At 31.8% G+C, this 21496-nt stretch overlaps 1 protein-coding gene across 1 annotated transcript in view; it reads right to left on the bottom strand.

The window, feature by feature from the left end:
• Positions 1–6149: 6149 nt before the first annotated feature.
• LOC129749369 (low-density lipoprotein receptor-related protein 4) overlaps positions 6150–21496 on the bottom strand; it is a 108195-nt gene continuing 92848 nt past the window's right edge. The window contains exon 10 of the mRNA XM_055744336.1: positions 6150–20604. Within this exon, the coding sequence (XP_055600311.1) occupies positions 20488–20604 (117 nt within the window). The 3' untranslated portion in view covers positions 6150–20487. The remainder of the gene's footprint in view (positions 20605–21496) is intronic.

The following is a 21496-nucleotide window of genomic DNA, read 5'->3' as shown; positions in this document are numbered from 1 at the left end:
TTAACAAAAACGCACCAGAAATAAATCTATTTTTTTTTATTATTGGTTACTTTAATGCAAAACACCGATCTTGGAATAATATTTCATCGAATTTTTATGGGAATATTTTATTTAGTGACTGGGCATACTTGTTTTTCTTCAATTAGAAATCCCTCCACAATTGATTTGGTTCTAACGGATTTAAGCGAGCATTGTAGTCAATTAGTTCCACAAGGGAGCTATTTAGGACCCATTGTGTTCCTCATTTATTTTAATGACGCTCTTCCCTCGCTTGAGGAACAAAAACTCGCCAACGCTGATGATCTGAAATTGTTCAACGCATTGAAAGGCCCCGAGACTACGATTAAATTTCCCAACTAAGGACATTCTTCACCAGGACCAAATAGAAAACTCGAAACAACTTAACATTTAAAATACATTTATTAATTTTCTTGTTTTTTTTCTTATGTTCACATGACTCTATTCAACTTGTGTTTTTGTTCTCCCGTTCCGCACCACCTCACTCTCTGCGGTTTGCGTATTTCTCCCATCTTCTCTTCAACTCCCCGTCTCACATTCCATTCGTAAATTCCTACATACCACAACATTCGCGCCTTGCCGTGCGAACTACCACGTACGTTGTGTTTGTTTAGTTTTGTTCTGGTTTGGTTTGTTTTTGTTTCATTTTGCTTTGTTAGTTTGGCGTCTGTATATGCTTTGCATGTGTCGCTGTGTCATCTTGTGTTCTGTTTCACCTGCCTGAGGGTTGTCTGAGTGTTTTTGCGTTCCTTTCTTTCCTACTCCGTTTTGACTTTCGTTTGTCCCTTTTTATACCTTAATTCGTCCATCAGCTAACGTGTTTTTGTTGTTGTTGTTTGTGTCAGTGAGTTTGTGTGAATGTTTTCAAGTGTGTTTTTTTTATTAAAGAATCATTTTAAATGTTTTTTTTCTTCTTTTTTTGTTTTTGTCATTTCAAATGAGTCCTCACAGCATTTTCCTTGTTTTAAATTTTTGTTCTATACTTTTTTTTTATTTTCAATATAAGTAGTTCTTGTGTTTTCGGTTTGAGATTTATTTTTCATGCTTGCAACAAGCATTTTGCTTCTTTGATGTTCTACTTTTGCTTAGTTTCCCTTGTTTATATTTTTTCTTTTTTTGTTTGTTTGTTTGTTTGGGGCTACTCTTTAGAGTAGTCGAAAACTAGTGAGAAAAAACGTGGGTTCTTCGAAAACAAAAAATTCAGTAGCACCTTCACCCGTGGAAATGAAGAAACAGTTTTCCTTTGTTTACTTGCTCTCTCCGAGAAGAATTCGGATTTTCCACTTCGTTTTGTTTTGTTTAATTTCTCTTCGTGTTTGTTAAATGTTTTGCTTGAACTTGCGTTTTGAAGGTGTGTGAGTTTTACTTTCCTTTTTGTTTTAACAAATGTCATTTTCCCAAGTTGTGCTGTTGGTGCGTGTTACTGAATTGACGGCACGGGGTTTGCACACCCAACACAGCTTTGTTTGTTTTGATTTGTGTTTGCTGTTTACTTTAAAAGTAATCACAATAAAAGTCCGTCACATCGGCACTTCGAAGCTTTGCTGTCTTTTTTTATTTATATTTTCCTAGTTTCAAAATTCGCTTCGGGACTTTTACGAAATCATACGGGAAAAAAAGATTGCCACTGAGTTGGGTGTGTTTCTGTTTTGTTTTCCTATGCTAGGTTTTTTTTAAATTTTATATAATCTGTTCTTTTTCTTCTCCTGTCCTTTAGGTTTGTTGTGCCTGTTTCGCATTTGCTTTGTAAAGTTACTCTGTTGTTTATTTTCTGTTTACAGGTCTTAGCAAAATGGGTTTCTTTCTCGTGATTTTTTTTCTTATTTTGTTTAGCCATAAAAATAAAGTATTACAGATACTTTCTCTCGCTACGGTTTGTTCGCTCAATTCAATCAGTGAAACTTTTTAAGTTTTCTCTTCGCCCAATCCTCAGTGTTTGGTAGCGAGTTTGTTTTTGTAATTCGTCTTACAGTTTTCACCATCGTCTTTTTTTCAGTTCGGAATGGCCTACAAAGTGGGGAGACCACACAGGGTTGCTTTGTTAGTTCATGTTTTCGTTTTCTCTCTTTCAACCGACTGGGCGATATATTTTTTAGGTTATGATAACGTTGCTTTGTGTTTGCTTGCTGCCTGAATGTATAAATATAAACGTTTTCATCTTGTATTTCTGGTTTTTCTTTTTCGCTACTAAACGCTTAACTATGCCCTGCAACCTGTTTCCGAAACCCGCCGATAGGACGGGCACAAATCATTCGTTCCGGTTTTTGTTTGTTTTGTTTTGTTTATATTTACTTTCGGGTCCGCGTTTCTTCGCTCTTCGCCCGACTCAGTTCCTGCGCTTTGTTTTGGCTTAGTTTTTCTTTGATTTGTCTACATATATAAAATATAATCAACCAAAGGTGATCGATTTTCTCAAATGCACTAAAACGCGCATTCAGAGTAGGATTTTTGGTTTTTTTCAACTCAAAACAATAACAAAGGACGAACAAAACAAATCCCTTTCAAGTCTTGGTAAAAATAATACTATGATCGCAACTTTCATTTGCTAAAAATCAACAATTGCCCACTGAAAAGGATACACAAATTGTTGTTTTCATATGTTCAGAAAATTTTTCCTGCTGTAGCCTGATGAAGTCATCATTCGCCGGGCCGAAACGTTGAATACTAACAACAAGCAACGATTCGCCTCAACATTTCTCAATGACATCGCGTAGGCTTTCAGTTTGTTGTTTACTGTTGCAAGTTCGACTTTCTGGTGGAGAAGCTAAGCAGCCCATGCATTCCATGGCGATTATCCTACAACGTAGAGCCCCATGATTGAGGACAATCAGCGCTTGCTTAGGTCGTCCGAAATTTTCTCCTTGAAAATACCAAAAAGTGGCAGAACTTTCTTCATCGCTGCTTTGTAGGTGTAGTAGAGTAAGTTTGTTTTTGTTTCGTTTTTTCAGCCGGAATGATTTTAACCTTTGATTGTATTCTATTTTTAAGGTTACAAATAAATAATGGATCCGCTAATTTTAACAGTGTATCATTCTCTTTTGCGAACTGCAGCTCCGCTACAAGTTTCCAGTTGTTTGTTTGTTTTTTTTTGTAAGTTCAATGCATTTATTTTTCATATTGTCAAATTTATACAGTGAGATCTGAGCAAATTCATCAAGTTTGTAATTTATAGATATAGGAAAAACAACATTTTCTCCCTCAAAATAAAGAAAAAAAAACCTGTAACGCACCTTCCATTGTTTTTTTTCAATTTTTGGTAAGCGTTATCCATACACCCAAAACCAAAATACCTAACCAAAAAACGTAACGGTTTTTTTTCTCCCGGTAGAAAAATTACACAGTGCAAAGCAAAGAGCAAATCAGTCTTATTCGTCCATGGAGTGAAAATATGCCATCGTTCGATTTTTGTTTTAAAATTCTTAATTGTGTTTCTCGGTGCGGTTGTTGTTCTACAAATTCACCATTTTGCCGGTTTTTTCACCTTTCTTTATATCTCATCACTCAAATTTTGCTGCTGCTTTTGCGTTTAGTTTCCTTAACGTGTGTGAAGAGCAGATATAAGGGTTTGTTTTTTTTCTATGTTTGAATTTACTTTTTATTTTCTTTTTACAAGTTTTAGCTCGCCATCGGGTAGCGCGCTCGGCTTGAATCGACTCGACCAAACAAGGTGGATGTGATGACGTTTGATTCAAAATTTACACTGAGAAAAAAACTACAAGTCATTTTACGGGGTAAAATCACTTGAAAATTGAGCAATCGAGTCAAATTGAATAAGAACCAAAAACTCCATACTGAAGTTCTGAATTCTCAATTAAAATTGTGAGTTCCAAATTCTTTAAGTTCCTAATTTTAAGTTCCGTCTTCTAATTTTCTATATCAAGTTCTGAGTTACAACTCTTAGTTTCGAATTCTGATTTCCGAATAATGAGTTTTAAAAAACGAAGTTTGGAATTTTTTAGTCCAAATTTTGAGTTCCAAATTCAAAGTTACGAATTCATAATTTAAAATAAAGTTTCGAGTTCTGACAGCCGAATTTTGAAAAACTATTCTGAGTTTCAAATATTGAGTTCCAAATTCTGAGAGCTAAATTCTGGTTTCACAGTTCAGAGTCCTGCAGAAAATGCTGATTTCCAAATTTTGAGTTCCGAATTCGTCATTAAAAATCCTGAGCTTAAAACTCTGAATTTCTAATTCTAAGTTCTGAATTGAAAGTTCCAAATTTCGAATCTGTATCTGAATTCTTAATCTAAATTCTGAATCGAATTCTGAATCTGAATTCTGAATCTGAATTCTGAATCTGAATTCTGAATCTGAATTCTGCATCTGAATTCTGAATCTGAATTCTGAATCTGAATTCTGAATCTGAATTCTGAATCTGAATTCTGAATCTGAATTCTGAATCTGAATTCTGAATCTGAATTCTGAATCTGAATTCTGAATCTGAATTCTGAATCTGAATTCTGAATCTGAATTCTGAATCTGAATTCTGAATCTGAATTCTGAATCTGAATTCTGAATCTGAATTCTGAATCTGAATTCTGAATCTGAATTCTGAATCTGAATTCTGAATCTGAATTCTGAATCTGAATTCTGAATCTGAATTCTGAATCTGAATTCTGAATCTGAATTCTGAATCTGAATTCTGAATCTGAATTCTGAATCTGAATTCTGAATCTGAACTCTGAATCTGAATTCTGAATCTGAATTCTGAATCTGAATTCTGAATCTGAATTCTGAATCTGAATTCTGAATCTGAATCTGAATTCTGAATATGAATTCTGAATCTGAATTCTGAATCTGAATTCTGAATCTGAATTCTGAATCTGAATTCTGAATCTGAATTCTGAATCTGAATTCTGAATCTGAATTCTGAATCTGAGTTCTGAATCTGAATTCTGAATCTGAATTCTGAATCTGAATTCTGATTCTGAATTCTGAATCTGAATTCTGAATCTGAATTCTGAATCTGAATTCTGAATCTGAATTCTGAATCTGAATTCTGAATCTGAATTCTAAATCTGAATTCTGAATCTGAATTCTGAATCTGAATTCTGAATCTGAATTCTGAATCTGAATTCTGAATCTGAATTCTGAATCTGAATTCTGAATCTGAATTCTGAATCTGAATTCTGAATCTGAATTCTGAATCTGAATTCTGAATCTGAATTCTGAATCTGAATTCTGAATCTGAATTCTGAATCTGAATTCTGAATCTGAATTCTGAATCTGAATTCTGAATCTGAATTCTGAATCTGAATTCTGAATCTGAATTCTGAATCTGAATTCTGAATCTGAATTCTGAATCTGAATTCTGAATCTGAATTCTGAATCTGAATCTGAATTCTGAATTCTGAATTCTGAATCTGAATCTGAATCTGAATTCTGAATTCTGAATTCTGAATCTGAATTCTGAATCTGAATTCTGAATTCTGAATCTGAATTCTGAATCTGAATCTGATTTCTGAATTCTGAATCTGAATTCTGAATCTGAATTCTGAATTCTGAATCTGAATCTGAATTCTGAATTCTGAATCTGAATTCTGAATCCGAATTCTGAATCTGAATTCTGAATCTGAATTCTGAATCTGAATTCTGAATCTGAATTCTGAATCTAAATTCTGAATCTGAATTCTGAATCTGAATTCTGAATTCTGAATCTGAATTCTGAATCTGAATTCTGAATCTGAATTCTGAATCTGAATTCTGAATCTGAATTCTGAATCTGAATTCTGAATCTGAATTCTGAATCTGAACTCTGAATCTGAATTCTGAATCTGAATTCTGAATCTGAATTCTGAATCTGAATTCTGAATCTGAATTCTGAATTCTGAATCTGAATTCTGAATCAGAATTCTGAATCTGAATTCTGAATCTGAATTCTGAATCTGAATTCTGAATCTGAATTCTGAATCTGAATTCTGAATGTGAATTCTGAATCTGAATTCTGAATCTGAATTCTGAATCTGAATTCTGAATCTGAATTCTGAATCTGAATTCTGAATCTGAATTCTGAATCTGAATTCTGAATCTGAATTCTGAATCTGAATTCTGAATCTGAATTCTGAATCTGAACTCTGAATCTGAATTCTGAATCTGAATTCTGAATCGGAAATCTAAATCTGAAACCTGTTATCTGAATTTTTAACGCTCAAATTTTGAATTTTTTTTTCTGAATTCTGATTTAAAGATGTAAAATTTTGTTTTGCGTTTATAAACATAGTTTTCATCTTTGAATCTTTAACCCGATTTTTTATTTTAATCATTGTAAAACTCTTTCTCCGTGAATTGCAAAATGAATTTCGATAGCTTCAGTGCTTGTAGTGCTGTAGAAATCGCCTAAATGTTTTTAAATTCTTAAAGTTCCAATTTTTTTTTCGATCTTTATCAGTCAAAATTAAGCGCCTTTAGTTAGGCAATGCCTCTTAACAAATCTGTTTAAAAGTTTTTTTTAGTTTTTCGTTTTTAAAATTAAAGTTTCTCTATTTTAAATATATTTAAAAAAAGTTAGTTGAGAAAGTCAACACCTTTAATCGTATTTTTTCCGGTTTCAATTTGTCAATCCAATAGCTTTACAACGACCTCGATGGCAGGCTTAAGTTTTGGCACGCTGTTTCACTTGTTTTTTTTTCTTTATTTTATTCAACTTACTTTCTATAGATGATCAATCAGATTCACCAGATGTGTTGAGAGTGTGCAAAAGTCTAGATTGAGCTTTCGAACTTTTTGCATTTTTCCACCGTTTTCTTATGTCTGAGAAGATTTTTCCCTCTTATTTACACTAGTGGTTTTTTTTTAATTTAAGTTTAAATTTACCTGGAATTAACACGTTTACACCAGCTTTTTGTTGAATCTTTCTAGAGTCCAGTGTGATTTCCGAAACTCTTCACAATCCATTCCATTAAAATTCGTTCGCTCAGTTGACTCGCTCAGCTTCCGGTTTTTGGTTTTTTCTTCTTCTAAATTTTACATTCCTCTTTCCAATTCCCTTATCTTATGACATAGACGCCGAGTACAGAAGCCCAGAAAATCGTTACACAAACGATTTCGAGCTTGTTGGGTTTCGTTTAGTTCTTCCGGTAAAATTCTTCCAATCTTGAGCCTTTGGGTTGAGTTTTACTCTATAGCAAATTTCGTTCGCCTTCGTTTTTAACCTTAAAGTTATCATAGTTGATGATTTTAGTTTTGTATTCGTTTGATTGGGTTCCTCATTTGACGTGTTGGGTTTGGTTTTGTTTTGAAAACTGCTCACGTACAACTTAATTCTATACGTCTTTTTTTGTTTGTTTTCTGTATCTGCAGGGATTAAATCATTGAGTTGTTGCCCTTTGAAAACAAAAAAAAGTTCAGTACCCATCTTTTTGTTATTTATTCCTTAAAAAAAAAAAAAACGATTTTTCTCTCAAAATAATTTAGTACAAAAGGAAGTTTTAATCTCATCTCAGTTTCGATCAATAGCTTTGGTTATTTACACAGACATGCAGATCAAATCTGGCATTCATTTATCTACTTTTTTTTTAAACGTTTTCCTTTGTGAAAAAAAAAACTTCTTACAAAACTTGTACTCAATCGGAACCGGAACACAACATTTTTTTCCGTTTTGTTTTACAAATCAATTTCCCCCCCACCCTTTCTCTCTCTTACTTTCTCCTCAGAATACTAACGAATAATGCAAAATATGTTTGTATATATATTTTGTTTTTTTGTTATTAACATTCTTATAAATGTCACACAGCCTTTTCGTCAATTAGATTTCAATGGAATTACTGAAGAGAGGATTTTAAATTTAATTCAAAATGATTCCAAACAACTTTTTGAACTAAGCCAACTGAAATGGATTGAAAAGCTTGTTTTTCCCAAACGAAAAAAAATTCTTAATCTCACTTTAAAAACTCCGTAAACTTTCATCGTGGAAATTTAAAGTTTGTCAGGTTTTCTCCATTTAATTTTCCCTTGTTGTTTTGTTTGTTTATTTTTTTTTAGATTTTAACCTTTTTTGCTATTTCATCTTCTGCAGGATATGTATAAAACTAGAAATATATAAAACATTCATATATATATATATTTTTATTTATATATATTTGTTTGCTTGTTTTTCCTCTTCTCTTTTGTGTGAAGATTTTCTGTTTCATTTTTTTGCTGCTCTATTCGTTCATCTTAACGTACTTCTATTTTGCGGTTAACGTTTCCTCGTTTTCGGTTTAGTGGTGTGGTTGACTGTTTTTTTAGTGTTGATTGTTTGTTGGTGAAAGGAAAGTTTATGTTTCTGGACTATTTTTAATTTTTTTTTCCAAATTCTCTAATGGTTGAATCTCCGTGGATCAATCGGCTAAGATTTGTGAAGCGTTCTCTCTCTTTTTTTCCAATTTTCGGTAAGCAGTAGCACTTTGAAGATCTTTTCAAACAATAATTTTATTAATTTTTAACAATCCTGAGATCAGACAAATATTGAATGGGATTTTGGCTTTTTTTTTCAAAATATTTCTGTCGTAAGGTTAAACAAAAATCGAAATCTTAGCTCATTATTTGTACCAGTGTTGATGAAAATGTTGTACGAATTATAGTTCACACCATTGAGCAATAAAATGTTTTGTAAAGTTATATATTCTGATAGATAAAATGCTTCGATGCCTAGAACAAAAAATCTCCTGCAATATCCAAGAAATTCTCCATAGATTCAGTGTAAATAAAGCGCCTTTGTGTAGGCAACAGATAGTACAATTGGAAAGAGGAAATCATTTCACAAAATGGAAATTGAAATATGTGTTGTGAGCCTACTTCGTTGAATAATTCTACTGAATCAAAGCAATCGAAAGATTCCCTTTAATTCAACCACTATAAAAATAAAGTTCAGATACCGGTATTTCAATCGAAAACGTTCACTGAAGAAGATTGTAATTTGCTATCGAAATACCGGTATCTGAATTTTTCTTTTATCGTGGTTGAATTAAAGGGAATCTTTCGATAGCTTTGATTCAGAAGGAAATTGTGTTTAAAATTGAAAATTAGGCACAACATTTTAAAGATTCGAAAAAATATTTGTATTTTCAAAATTGACTCAAAACGACAACCATAAAACAATAAAACAGCCGCGTTTGTCGAACAATTTGCCAGATCAATAATGAAAGGAATTTTGGCATTTTTTTTCAATATTTCTATCGTAAGATTAGCAAAAATCGAAATCTGTGTTCATAATTTGTGCCAGTGTTGTTATAAATGTTGTACAAACATTAGTTAATTCCATTTTTTTGAAAAACAAATAATTGTAAAGTTCTATACTCTGATAGATAAAACGCTGAAACGCCTAGAGAAAAACGCCTGCAATGCCAAAGATATTCTTCAAAGATTCAGTGAAAATAAAGCGCCTTTGTGTAGGCAACAGCTAGTAAATTTGGAATGATAAAGTAAGGTTGCCAGAATTTTTTCAGCACTTGTCCGTACCGGACAAATCCGGGAAATTGTATACAAAAACCTGGCAAAATCAGGGCATTTGATTTCAAAATTGACGTCCAAAAATCCGGGCAAGACCCGGGCAAATTTTGTCAAGATTCAAAAATTACTCAACAAAAAAAAAATTAAAAAAAAATCATCAAAACTTTCTGACAGATTTCAGATCGTATTGAAGGCTTCCAAAAAACCTACCATGATTTTTTTTTTTAAAGTTGCTCGAAAAAATTGGTTTTGGAGGCATAAATAAGAAAAAAAAATCTACAAAACTTTTTTTTACGTTTGATTTGACAAATAAAGTGGAAACCTTATGATAAAACTAGTTCCCCAAAAGGAAATTGTGTTTAAATGTGAAAGTTTGACACAAATTTTTTTAAAATTTGTAAAATTTTTTATCGTTTCGAATAGGATTGAGACAAATATTGAATGAAATTTTGGATTTTTTTAAATACCTATTTCTGTCATAAGGTTAATCACAAATTATACTTTGTACCAGTGTTGATGAAAATTTTGTACGAATTATAGTTAAAACTATTGAGAATTTTTTTTTGTAATGTTCTACATTCTGATAGATAAAACGATGAGACGCGTTGAGAAAAACGCCTGCAATGTCAATGAAATTCTTCATGGGTTCAGTAAAAATAAAGCGCCTTTGTGTAGGCAACAGCAAGCAAAACTGGAATAAGAGAATCAGCTCACCAAAAGGAAATTGTGTTTAAATTTGAAATTTAAGCACAAGATTTTTAGGATTCGAAAAAAAATTGGCGTTTGGAATTGAACTTAAAAGACAACCTATAAAAATTAGACGTTTAGCCGCGTTTTTCGAAGCAATTGTTGCTTCAGAAATGGATATCATCCAATGGCAATTAAAAAAACAATCATAACTCTCTTTCTTTTTGGAGCCACTTTAATATGTAAAAAGAACACAAAAAAAAAATATCTGCTATAAATTCGAAGGCTGCATGGATAAAAAATAGGACTGAGTTGAACTCGATACATATATAAAACTGCAAAACAACTTCTCATCTCTCTCTGGAGCCACCTTATAGCTCGACGGTGCCAAAACTGATCAAATCCAAAGCTGATTGAGTAAAACTCGAAACTGAAAAAGGTTTATTTTCCGGGAAATTTTATTGTAACAAACGCGTTTTGAAGTTGATAGTAATTTCTCCCAAAGAAACCACCCAAAGTCAGGAACTTTTTTTTTTAAATAATGCTCAATAAATGCTTTACAAAAAATATATATATTTTAAAATTTAATTTCTGAATAACATTTGAGTGAAATCTTAAAATCTTCAAAAGTCCAAGGAGTACTTTTTACGAATATTGGTTGAAATCTTAAATCTTGAAATTGATGCTGTTCCACGGTGTTTCTGGAAGAAAACTTTATTCTTCGAAAATGAGAAAGCTTATTTTTGCACCATTCGAAAACTTTGACTTTTCCCTTTCATTTGAGATCAAATTTGAAATAATCCATCGAGGGGTCTAGAACAATTTATTTTTTCTGACGATTTTTAAAGGTTTTTTTCAAAGAGAAAATCATACTTATCACTAAAGCGCATGTCTTACCTGAATAACATGATCTCATAGGAAAAGTGATACAAACTGAGAGAAAAGAGTTGTAATGTGACGAACAGAGTGATTATTTTTTCATTTGAAAAAAAAAACTTATATAACTATTCATCACTGATTGTACCAAGACCAGAAATAGTATTCTGCCAACTTAGTTATTGATTGTAAAGAGTTTAAATGATCAGGATGGTTTATTTTCATTAAACAATCAATATTTTATATAAATTTTCCCAGGATAATATGAAGTAAAGAGCATTTGTGAGGTTTTATTATGAAAATAACATACCCCTCTTTTTCCTTATTCCTTTTTTACTTTTGGAATTCCAGAAACGTGGCTCCAGAAATAACTTACTGTAAGTGAAAAATTGAATCTCTCAACTGTCCTTTTTTCCTTTAAGATATTCACATATATTAAATCTCACAATTCGATTGTCAATTTTGAAGTTGATTTTTTTTAAATATAAAATTTCAATGAGGAATCTTGCAGTCTCAAAAATGTTTCCGCCTTACAAAGTTTCCGATACATTCTCATGCTTACTTCATACTCATTCTATGTCAAGTAAAATTGTTTAAATATTTTTAATCACTTAAACTGTGGAATGTTTCATCAGTCTCTCTTGAACAAGAAGTATGTTGGTGACTATTATCATACCCCTCTTTTTCCTTATTATTTTTTTTCATTTTGGAATTCCGAAAACGTGGCTCCAGAGATAGTTTACTGGAAAAGTGAAGTGAAAAATTGAATTTCTCTATTGTGCTTTTTTTTTTCCTTCAAGATAATCACATGTTTACAAGCTCACAATTCGGTTGCCAATTTTGAAGTTGATATTGAAAAAATATGAAATTTCAAGAGATTCTCAAAGTTGAATCTAGCTGTTTCGAAAATGTTTTCGTCTTACAAAGCTTTCGAAACAGTTTCATGCTCAACTCATCACCATTCATTGTCAAGAAAAATTGTTTAAATATTTTTAAACACTTGAACTGTGGAATGTCTTGATCAGTTTCTCTTGAAGAATAAGTATGTTGATGACTTTTATCATACCCCCCTTATTCCTTATTCCATTTTTTTCCTTTAAAACTCGACTCCAGAGAAAATTTTGAAAAAGTGATAATCACATATTTACAAGCTCACAATTCGGTTGACAATTTTGAAGTTGTTTTTGAAAAAATATGAAATTTCAAGAGATTCTCAAAGTTGAATTTTTCTGCCTCAAAAATGTTTTCATCTTACAAAACTTTCGAAACATTTTCATGATAACTTCCTACTGATTAATTGTCGAGTAAATTTTTTGTGAATTTTTAAACACTTAAGCTGTGGAATGTCTTGATCAGTCTCACTTGAACAAGAAGTATGTTAGTAACTTTTATCATATCACTCTTTTTCCTAATTCCTTTTTCCTTTTGGAACTCAGAAATGCTCAATTGGTTTATACAGACAAATCATGATATAATATGATGTTGAACTTGCATTTTTTAAAATTTGGATTCCCTTAAAAAAATGTTTTTTTCAGTGGTCCAATTTAATGTAACATCAGGAAGCTTTTTCATAATTTGCATGAAATTGCAACAATTTGAATTCAAAATATTGGGGAGAATGGAAATACTTGATACCTTTGTCTAATTTTCATCATTCTTTTTTTTAATTAAAGATCGCCGACTTTTGCATTTTCCGACAGTGTGTAATTTCAAGTTTATATGCTCCTAAAGTTAGATCGATACATGAACCCGGAGATGAACTAGAAGCGTTTTCTTGGGACTAAAAATATAGTGATATTTTGGAAGTTAAATTGGCTTTAGGTTTTTTAAGCTTCGGCAAAAATCTAGCAAAACACAAAGATAAATGGTCCGTTGACTATTTTTTTGCCATATGAGTTCTTATTTCACAGTTTACAATTTTCAGGCGAAGGGAATTCTAAAATTTTAAGAGGAGAAATCACCGTGAATTTGTTTTATGAAATGAATTTGCGGCTTTATCGGTGAGGGTTAAAGAGTTGAAATGAAAGACGAATAGAAGATCAGAAGAAAAATTCTAAGGTGGTGAAAAGAGCGAAGAGCATTTGAAATAGAAGCTTGACCACATGCTAAATTCTTTGTCCCGCATCAATTAACTGTATTGAAGAAGTAGTACCCAATAGAGAAGGCACTACATTTTTCGATACAGTTAATTATGGATGGTTCGACCGCTATGTGAATGTGCACATGTGCCGTTCGGCATGTGGTCAAGCTTCTATTTCAAATGCTCTTCGCTCTTTTCACCACCTTAGAATTTTCTTCTGATCTTCTATCCGTCTTTCATTTCAACTCTTTAATCCTCACCGGGAATTCTAAAAGTTTGTCAACTCCTCTAGTTTCATTGCATACTTTAAGGCGTTTTACCCGTTTTAAGAGAAATTTTTAACAGATAAATGCTGAATCAACATCTGTCATAGGACAAATATTAGTAATTTCGAGATAATCAATGATCAGGATCCATTCAGAAGAGAAATATACCATTTTGAGCTCTAGGGATCAATTTTACCAATAACATTTATTTTGAAAAACCTTTTCTTTAAAAAATTGGCTATAGCTTTGAAAATTGGGCAGTTCATATTATGCTTTAACGATTGGCATATTGGAATAGATATTTTTATCATAATTTTTTTTCGTGTGGGAAACATTTTAAAGTGATAAAAAACGATCTTCAAGTCACATTTTGTTAGATTTTTCAAACAAAGTGCAATAACTTAAAAAATAAAACTTATTTTTATTATAAATATCAGGTTTGTTGTTTTGTTCTATTTGGCAAATTTTTCTCTTGAACATTTGATCTATGCAAGACATTCCAGTTTCGATATGTTACTTAGGAATCAAGAATCCTCATGCTCTCCTACTTATATGATGATGAAACAGATGTAAAAATTTCACTCACTCATCTGGTAGAAACTTCCATTTAAGCTGTGTCTCCAGAGAGTGTTTTGAGATAATTTTTTTCTACCGGAGTTTTTTCTACGGCTTGGTAACAGAAATTGTCTTCACCATTTAGGACTTTCGACAAGAGCAAACGCTCAACTTGATTCAAAACTGAAGGTAACTCCAGTTCGACTCAATTTTTACTGCTACTCTAACAGCAGTTTCTGAAAAAAAGCACAGTGGAAAAAATGCAAATTAGAATGTTTGTTTTAACATGATCTGCTTTACAGAAAATGCTTTTATTGGGCATTTGGTTCAGCTTGTTTTGTCTGAATTGTCGCCTCTGAATTTGTTGAAGGTAGAGTGGATAAAAAAATATTCATAATTTTTTTTTGGTAGGTATATGTGCATAATTTACTTTTCAAGTAGCTCGAGAAATTTACTATTGACTATTGAGTGGACAATTTTTCTTGGCAATTATTCTTTTTTAATAGAAGTTCAAACTAATGTGAGTCACGTCACGTGACTCTCAAGCAAGGTTGCCGAAAAAAAATCTGTGCTTTTGAGAAAAAATTTCTGACATTCTGTGATTTTACCCAAAAATTCCGTGATGGATTTCTGTGATGCTATTTTCTTAAACTTCATAGAAAATTCATGATAAATTGGGTCTTTTTCACATTTTATTTGGGCAAAATCAATTACCATTACCAATCTTATCATACTTTTCTAATTCAAAGTAAGAAATCTAAATTTTATATTGTCAAAAAAAATATAATTTCAGAAATCCGTTCAAGATTTAAAAATTCTGTGAAATCTGTGAAAATTTCAAAATTCTGTGTTCTGTAACACAGATTCTGTGATGAAAATTTGCTCAAAATTCTGTGAAATTACAGATTTTTCTGTGATTTCGTCAACCTTGCTCTCAAGATATGGCCTTATGACTTCTATTTAGCGAGTTCTATTTCAAATTTTGTTCAAATTCGATAAATCTTAGCACAGTATTTTTATATTAATACACTAAGGTTTCAAAAAATTTTCCCATATGCCTCTGGGCCCGACAAATCCAGACTATTTTATTTAAAAATCTGGCAATATCCGGGCATTTGATATCGAAAGTTTTACAGAAAATCCGGGCAATATCCGGGAAAATTCGGTCAAAATCCAGGAACAACGCAAAAAAAAAATCAGGAAGATAAATTCTTGAAAAAAAACTTACTCTATCGAAAGAGATCAGCAAGTTTTAAATTTCTCATATTTTTTGGTTCCAGAAAACCGTTCTTCGTTATTTTGACAAAACTTGCTCAAAAATTTCTTTTTTTAACGAAAAATTTAAAAAAAAAATCAAGAACTCATCATAAGTTTCTTGTTTCACTTTGTAAATAAGTGAATAAATCCGGACTATTCTTAACGAAATCCGAGCAGTTCAAATTTTGTGTCAAATATCCGGGCAAGTCCGAGTAAAACCGGGCAATCTGGCAAGCTTACTCTACACACTCATTATCTGGAGCCACCCTCGGAAGAGTTGTATTTGCTAAAATTAGGGGAAATTTTAATGATTTGAAACTTTATGGTTCGTTTTTCTATTTTAGAGAAATTTAGGGAGTCAAATACTTAAATTGGCATGAATTTTTTTTTTAATTTTTGTGAATGTATCTCAGAATTTTTAATGCCACCTCGAGTAAATGCTTTCAAATTTTTCCATTCCTAAATTAGAGCGAAGTGAAAGCTACCGAAGCAATTTCTATTCTTTTTTATTCATTCCACCTATTTTTTTTCTCAGAAAATTGATTGTTTTAAATCTAAAAGTGATTGAGAAACTGCAATTAATTTTTTTTTATTAACTTTTCAAGGAATTTCAATAATAAGAGTTTTGGCAAGTTTTAGAATTTTTCTTTGTCAATTTCCAGAGTTTTTTCACAAAATTCAAATGGCATCGCAGTTAGAATTGGGCAACCAGTGATCATAATTTTGAATGATTTGTCTAATTTTTTACTTAGTCAGCAATCTCTGAGATTATTTTCAACTGATGGGGATGTATTTTTGTTTCGATTACGAACCTTCCGAACTAGAATGAGAACGACATCTGGTTGTTGAAATTGCTCAATTTAGTAGTAAATCTCAATAGTGAGAACCTTCTACTGGAGCAATTTTCAACTTCTTTAAAAGCTACTTCAGTTGAATTTCAATCTCACTGACACTTTGCTTCAGGTTCAGAGAGTAATCTCTGTTAAAATTTAGGCAATTTTTTTTGGTTAGAGAGTTAAAAAAAAAATGCAGCCAAATTTCCGATAAAAGTAGTCATAAGAATGACCAACAATTTTTTTTTGGTACAGGCTTAGTAAAGATATAAGGGTGCAAACTTTTGAATTGTTGAAATCGAAAGTTACTTCAGCTGAATCTTAATGCTACTGAAAATTTGCTACGAAAATTTGAATCACTGAGAAAGTTTGCTGCTGTTGGACTTAAAAGTGATTTAACAACTGCATTTTTTTTTTAAAATTGTTTTTCGAATTTCAATAAGTTGTGGGTTTTAGTGTTTTTTTGCCAATTTTCAGAGTTTTTTTTTACAAGATTCAAATGGCATTGCCAGTTAGAATTGGGCAACCAGAGTTCATAGTTTTGATTTAAATTTCTTATTTTACACTCGCTTGGTTCAGAGCGATCTAAGAATTGATTTTCTACTGATTTTCAATTGATATATTTTTTTTCGATTTCAATTTTTACTAGTAAATATCAGTATTGAGCACCTTCTACTGGAGCAATTTTCTACTTGATATGAAATTGAAAGTCACTTCAGTTAAATTTCAATCTTACTGACACTTAGCCTCAGGTTTCGGGAAAAATCGCTTTTAGAACTTATGCAAATTATCTTTTTGAGTTGTGTCAATATTTTTTTCAAACAAATGTTGTCAGTATTTCGAAGTTTCGTCTGGAGCAACGTTGAAATCAATCTGAAATTGAAGGTTGTTTCAGCTGAATCTCAATGCTACAGATAATTTTCAACAAAAATCTGAATCTTTGAGAAAGTTTGTTGCTGTTAGATTTAAAGTAATTAAGCAACTGCAAGAAGAATTACATTTTTCTTATTTTTCAAAGAATTTCAATGATTGCAGTTTTGTGGGGTTTTAGTAAATTTTTCTTATTTTCCAAGATTTTCACAAGATTCAAATGGCATCGCCAGTTAGAATTGGGCAACCAGTGATTTTGATTATTATTTCTAATTTTATACTAAGCTGGCAATCTCTGAGCTTATTTTAAATTGGTTTTCAAGTGGAATGAATTTGTTTCCGAATTTAAACATTTCAGTGGAATGAGAACAACATCTGATGGTTAAAGGTGCTCGATTTAGTAGCGAATGTCAGTATTGAGAATTAACTACTGAAGCAATTTTCAACTTAATATGAAATTAAAAGTAGCTTCAGTTCAATTTCAATATTACTGCATCTTACTTCGCCTCAGGTTTCGGAAAAAAATTCTGTTAGAATTTATGCAAATTGTTTTGTTTGAAGGTTTGAAGGTTTTTTTAAAATAGAATTGTAGCCAAATTTCAGATAAAACAAATCATAAAAATGATCATAACTTCATTTCGGTGCAGGCTTATTGAAGATCTAAGGGTGAAATTTTTCGTTACTTTTTTGAGTTGTGTTAATTTTTTTTTTCAATTAAATGTTGTCAGTATTTCGAACTTTCGTCTGGAGCAACGTTAAATTAAATCTGAAATTGAGTGTTACTTCAGCTCAATTCCAATGCTACTGATAATTTTCTACGGAAATATGGAAAAAGTGCTCCACGAAGTTCGAAAACCTTGAAAAATTTATCGTGGAGACGTGGTTGTTACTTTTAAATTCTTGGTTTCAAACTCCCTTTAGAGTGTGGCTCTAGAGATATTTTCAATGAAAAAACGACAAAAAAAATTGCTAAATTTAACTGTTTAAATTTTTTTTTTCAGTTTCTGAACAGTTTGCGGCTTAGTTGAGATCTAAGGCTGCACATTTTTGTTACATCTTTTTAAGTTGTGTGAGTATTTTTTTTTCAATCAAATTTTGTCTGAAATTGTTCAATTCAATCTGATATTGAAATATACTTTAGCTGAATGTCGATGCTCAAATCTGAAAGAAAAAGTACTCCAGAAAACTCGAAGAATTTTGAAATATTTATTTTCGATGCATGATTTTTTTTTCAAATTTTTGGTTTCCAACTTTTATTTGAGTGTTGCTCTAGAGATATTTTTAACGTGACAAAAAATAGCAAAATTTCACTGTTTCACTTCTTTTTCAAATCTTTCACAGTTTGTAGCTTTGTTAAAATTTCAGTGAGCAAATTTTCGTTAAATATTTTTAAGTTTTGTGAATATTTTTTTTCATTCAAATGTTGTCAGTATTTCGAACTTTCGTCTGGAGCAACGTTCAATTCAATCAGAAATTGAAAGTTACTCCAGCAAATTTCAATGCTACTGATAGTGTGCTACGAAATTCTGAAAAAAGTACTCCAGAAAGCTTGAAAAACTTTGAAATATTAATCTTGGATGCGTGGTTTTTTCTTTTTCATTCTTGGTTTCCATACTTTCTTTTGAGTGTGTCTCTAGAAATGTTTTTAATGTGACGGAAAAAAATTGAAAAATTTCACTGTATCAATTTTTTTTGTTACCTGCACAACTTACAGTTAAGTTAAGATCTAAAAATGCATTTTTTTTACATTTTTTAAATTAAATTAAAAGTTTTTTTTTTAAATTTATTTATTATTGAAACTTCAAGCAAGCTGGTTCATCTATTTAGTAGTCTAGAGATGTTTCAAACTTGACAAAAAAAGTTATAGCAAAATATAATTGTTTTAATTTTTTTAAATTAAATTCCTGAACAGTTTACTAAAAGCATTTCATTTTGATCTATCAATACACCAGTTTTGGGTTTTAGCTTTGATCTGACTTAAGTTGGGTAATTTTGCAACTGAGAACTTCAGTTATCAATGTTTGAGACACTTGTAGAAGGAAAATCGATCATTTTGATCCGAAATTGACTTCAGTTAATTTTAAATCTTACTGAAAACATGCTGTTAAAATCCAGAGCAATTGTTTCAGTAGAAACTACAAAGAATTATAGAATTTCCAATAGGCTTGGCGTTCACTCTCTGGAGCCACTCTCTAGAAAGTTATGTACATTGCACTTGAAAACCGCTGTATTCAGAACAAGTGATTGAAATTAAAATTCCACATGACTCAACTCAGATATTCAATTTTATTTAAGATGAAAATTGGTTCAAAATAAAGAATTTTCAGATTTGGATCTGTATTTTTCTCTATTTTCATTGATATTTCTATTGACACTTTTCAAAAACTTAAAAAAAAAGTATTCTGGTTTTTCATAGAATTATTAAATCCACAAGGTTGGTGATATATGAAACTTCAACTGTTACTTTAGTTAGGTTTGGATTACTCCAAAATTTTCAATCAATTAGTAACTTATACGACTTATGTTGACCTTGTAGTGAAGATTAAAAAACGCGCAACAATCTCAAAAATATATATATTTCATAGAACTTATTAATTTCATATGTAGTTTTAAGTTCCTCGAATCCCGTTAAAAGTTGAAGTTGAAGAAATTTGAAAAAAAAAATCAAAGTGCTAACTGTTCCCTACTCAAAATCACAAATTCTCATCAAAACGATGTTTCCTTTTTGACTTTTCTACTGTGAGGTTCGTCCCCGTTATTTATCTGACTAGAATCTGAATGATGATGAACAAGTAAATTGTCCCTAGTAAATACACAACCAAGTATGTTTGCATGCTGCCATTTGAATGTTTGTTGAGGATGATCCTTTTCAATTGGGATGATCGGGAAATAATAGATTCTTTCACTGTTTTTAACAATTTAAACTAGAGAAAAATGCGTTTTTCTTGATTTTTGATAGCATTTGTTTTTATATCCATCCAGTTTTTTACTTTTGTGTGAGAAATCGATTGGATAAAAATAACTTTAACCCCACCATTTCCACTTTGTGGCACGCGATCAACCTTTCTTTGTTGGGTGCGAAATTTTCAAATTTGCTTTTGCAAAAATTTGCTGAATCTTGGTTTCGTTTATAAGTTTCTTTTTTCTGTTTCTGTTTGTCTTACATGTTTGAAATTCTGTACTATTTTTCTCGCTTTTTGTTGCTGTGTGAGTGACTGAATGTATGTTATGTGTGTATTTGTGAAGTTATTTCTTAATAGCTGGTTTTACTATTTTTAAGTTTTTTTTTGTTTTGTTCATCTCTTTGACTCGTTCTTCTCTAGAATAGCTGCCTTGAATTACTTTAAACGTACTTTTGTTTTCAGTGAATATGTTTTTCATTGATTTTGGGAAGAGATCTGGAACGTCGTTCCATTCCCGTCATTTTTTTTTCTATTCTCTCTCGTTTTTCGGGTAGTTTTGTCTTTGTTTGGTTATTAAAATATTACCTAATTTCTTTTTTCCAAGAAAAATGATCGTCACTTTCGGGTGTTTGTTTGTCTCATTTTGGTTTTTGTGAAGTCTTAATTGGTTTGAATTGATTTGATTTTTTTAACCAACGTGCTTACTTAACTTTTTACATCGGCAACACTGCTGATGCTGACGAAATTTGCGACGACGATGCCGGTGAGATCAAAGTCGTTGTTGCTGTACCGTGCGGCAATCCCAGATATTTCTCCTCGTACACTCGATCCTGTGGCAATGAAAAACAATCAAAAATTAGTTTGACTAGATTTAATTGTGAATATTTTTTCGTTTGTAAATCGTTGAAGTTCAGTGTTTATTATTCGTTTACATTTCGGTGTTTTGCATAAATCTTTACATACTATTTACTCTACTGCTACTCAAATTTTCGTCATTAAAAATTGAAAACTATATTGAAAACTATATTGAACTATATTGAAAACTTATTTAAAATGTTTGCCTTTCACGTTTTCAGAGAGCCATTTTCTTAAGTTTAGCTAGATCTATTATGTGATTTCGTTAAAGCTTGGGATTTTTAACGGTCGCCATGAAAGGAGAACTGAGATCTTTGCTATTTTAAATGACATAAGAAAGCAATTCTTTTGTTTCCTTCAAGAGCATTAACAGAATTTTTTTCACCTAATGGATTGCACCAATTCACGCACCAAAGTTCGCATTCATGTAATGGTCACCCAGTAGAGTGGAGAGGTCTCTTCAACGGTAATTAAACGGACAGAGATACTGGAACTGACCGAAAAACGGAAACAGCATCTCTCCATATCGACGATACCTGGGTTTACTTTCGGGGCCCGCAGGAGAGGAATAAATTCGTTTCTACTATTATTTTAACCCGTTTAGCCGAGACACCATCTGCGACATACGAAATCCGCACCACATGCGGAAATACCAAGGGGATGACGTGGTCCAATCAGGATCGTCGACATCACCGATTGGTCGTACCGGGGGAGGTGATAAAAGGCCGACGCACCAGAGGGCCGGCCTCTTATCCCTTGGGAACGTGAGTCCGCTAAGTGTCGTTCGACCGTTGTGCGCGCTTTATATTATCCGCCAACTAATCATCCACCATCCAAGAGTCGTGACAGTTGAGACCTTGGAGGTTG

This window comes from Uranotaenia lowii, chromosome 1, assembly GCF_029784155.1.
Source record: "Uranotaenia lowii strain MFRU-FL chromosome 1, ASM2978415v1, whole genome shotgun sequence".
In the NCBI taxonomy this organism is placed as follows: domain Eukaryota; kingdom Metazoa; phylum Arthropoda; class Insecta; order Diptera; family Culicidae; genus Uranotaenia; species Uranotaenia lowii.
This window is presented reverse-complemented; position numbering and strand designations above follow the sequence as displayed.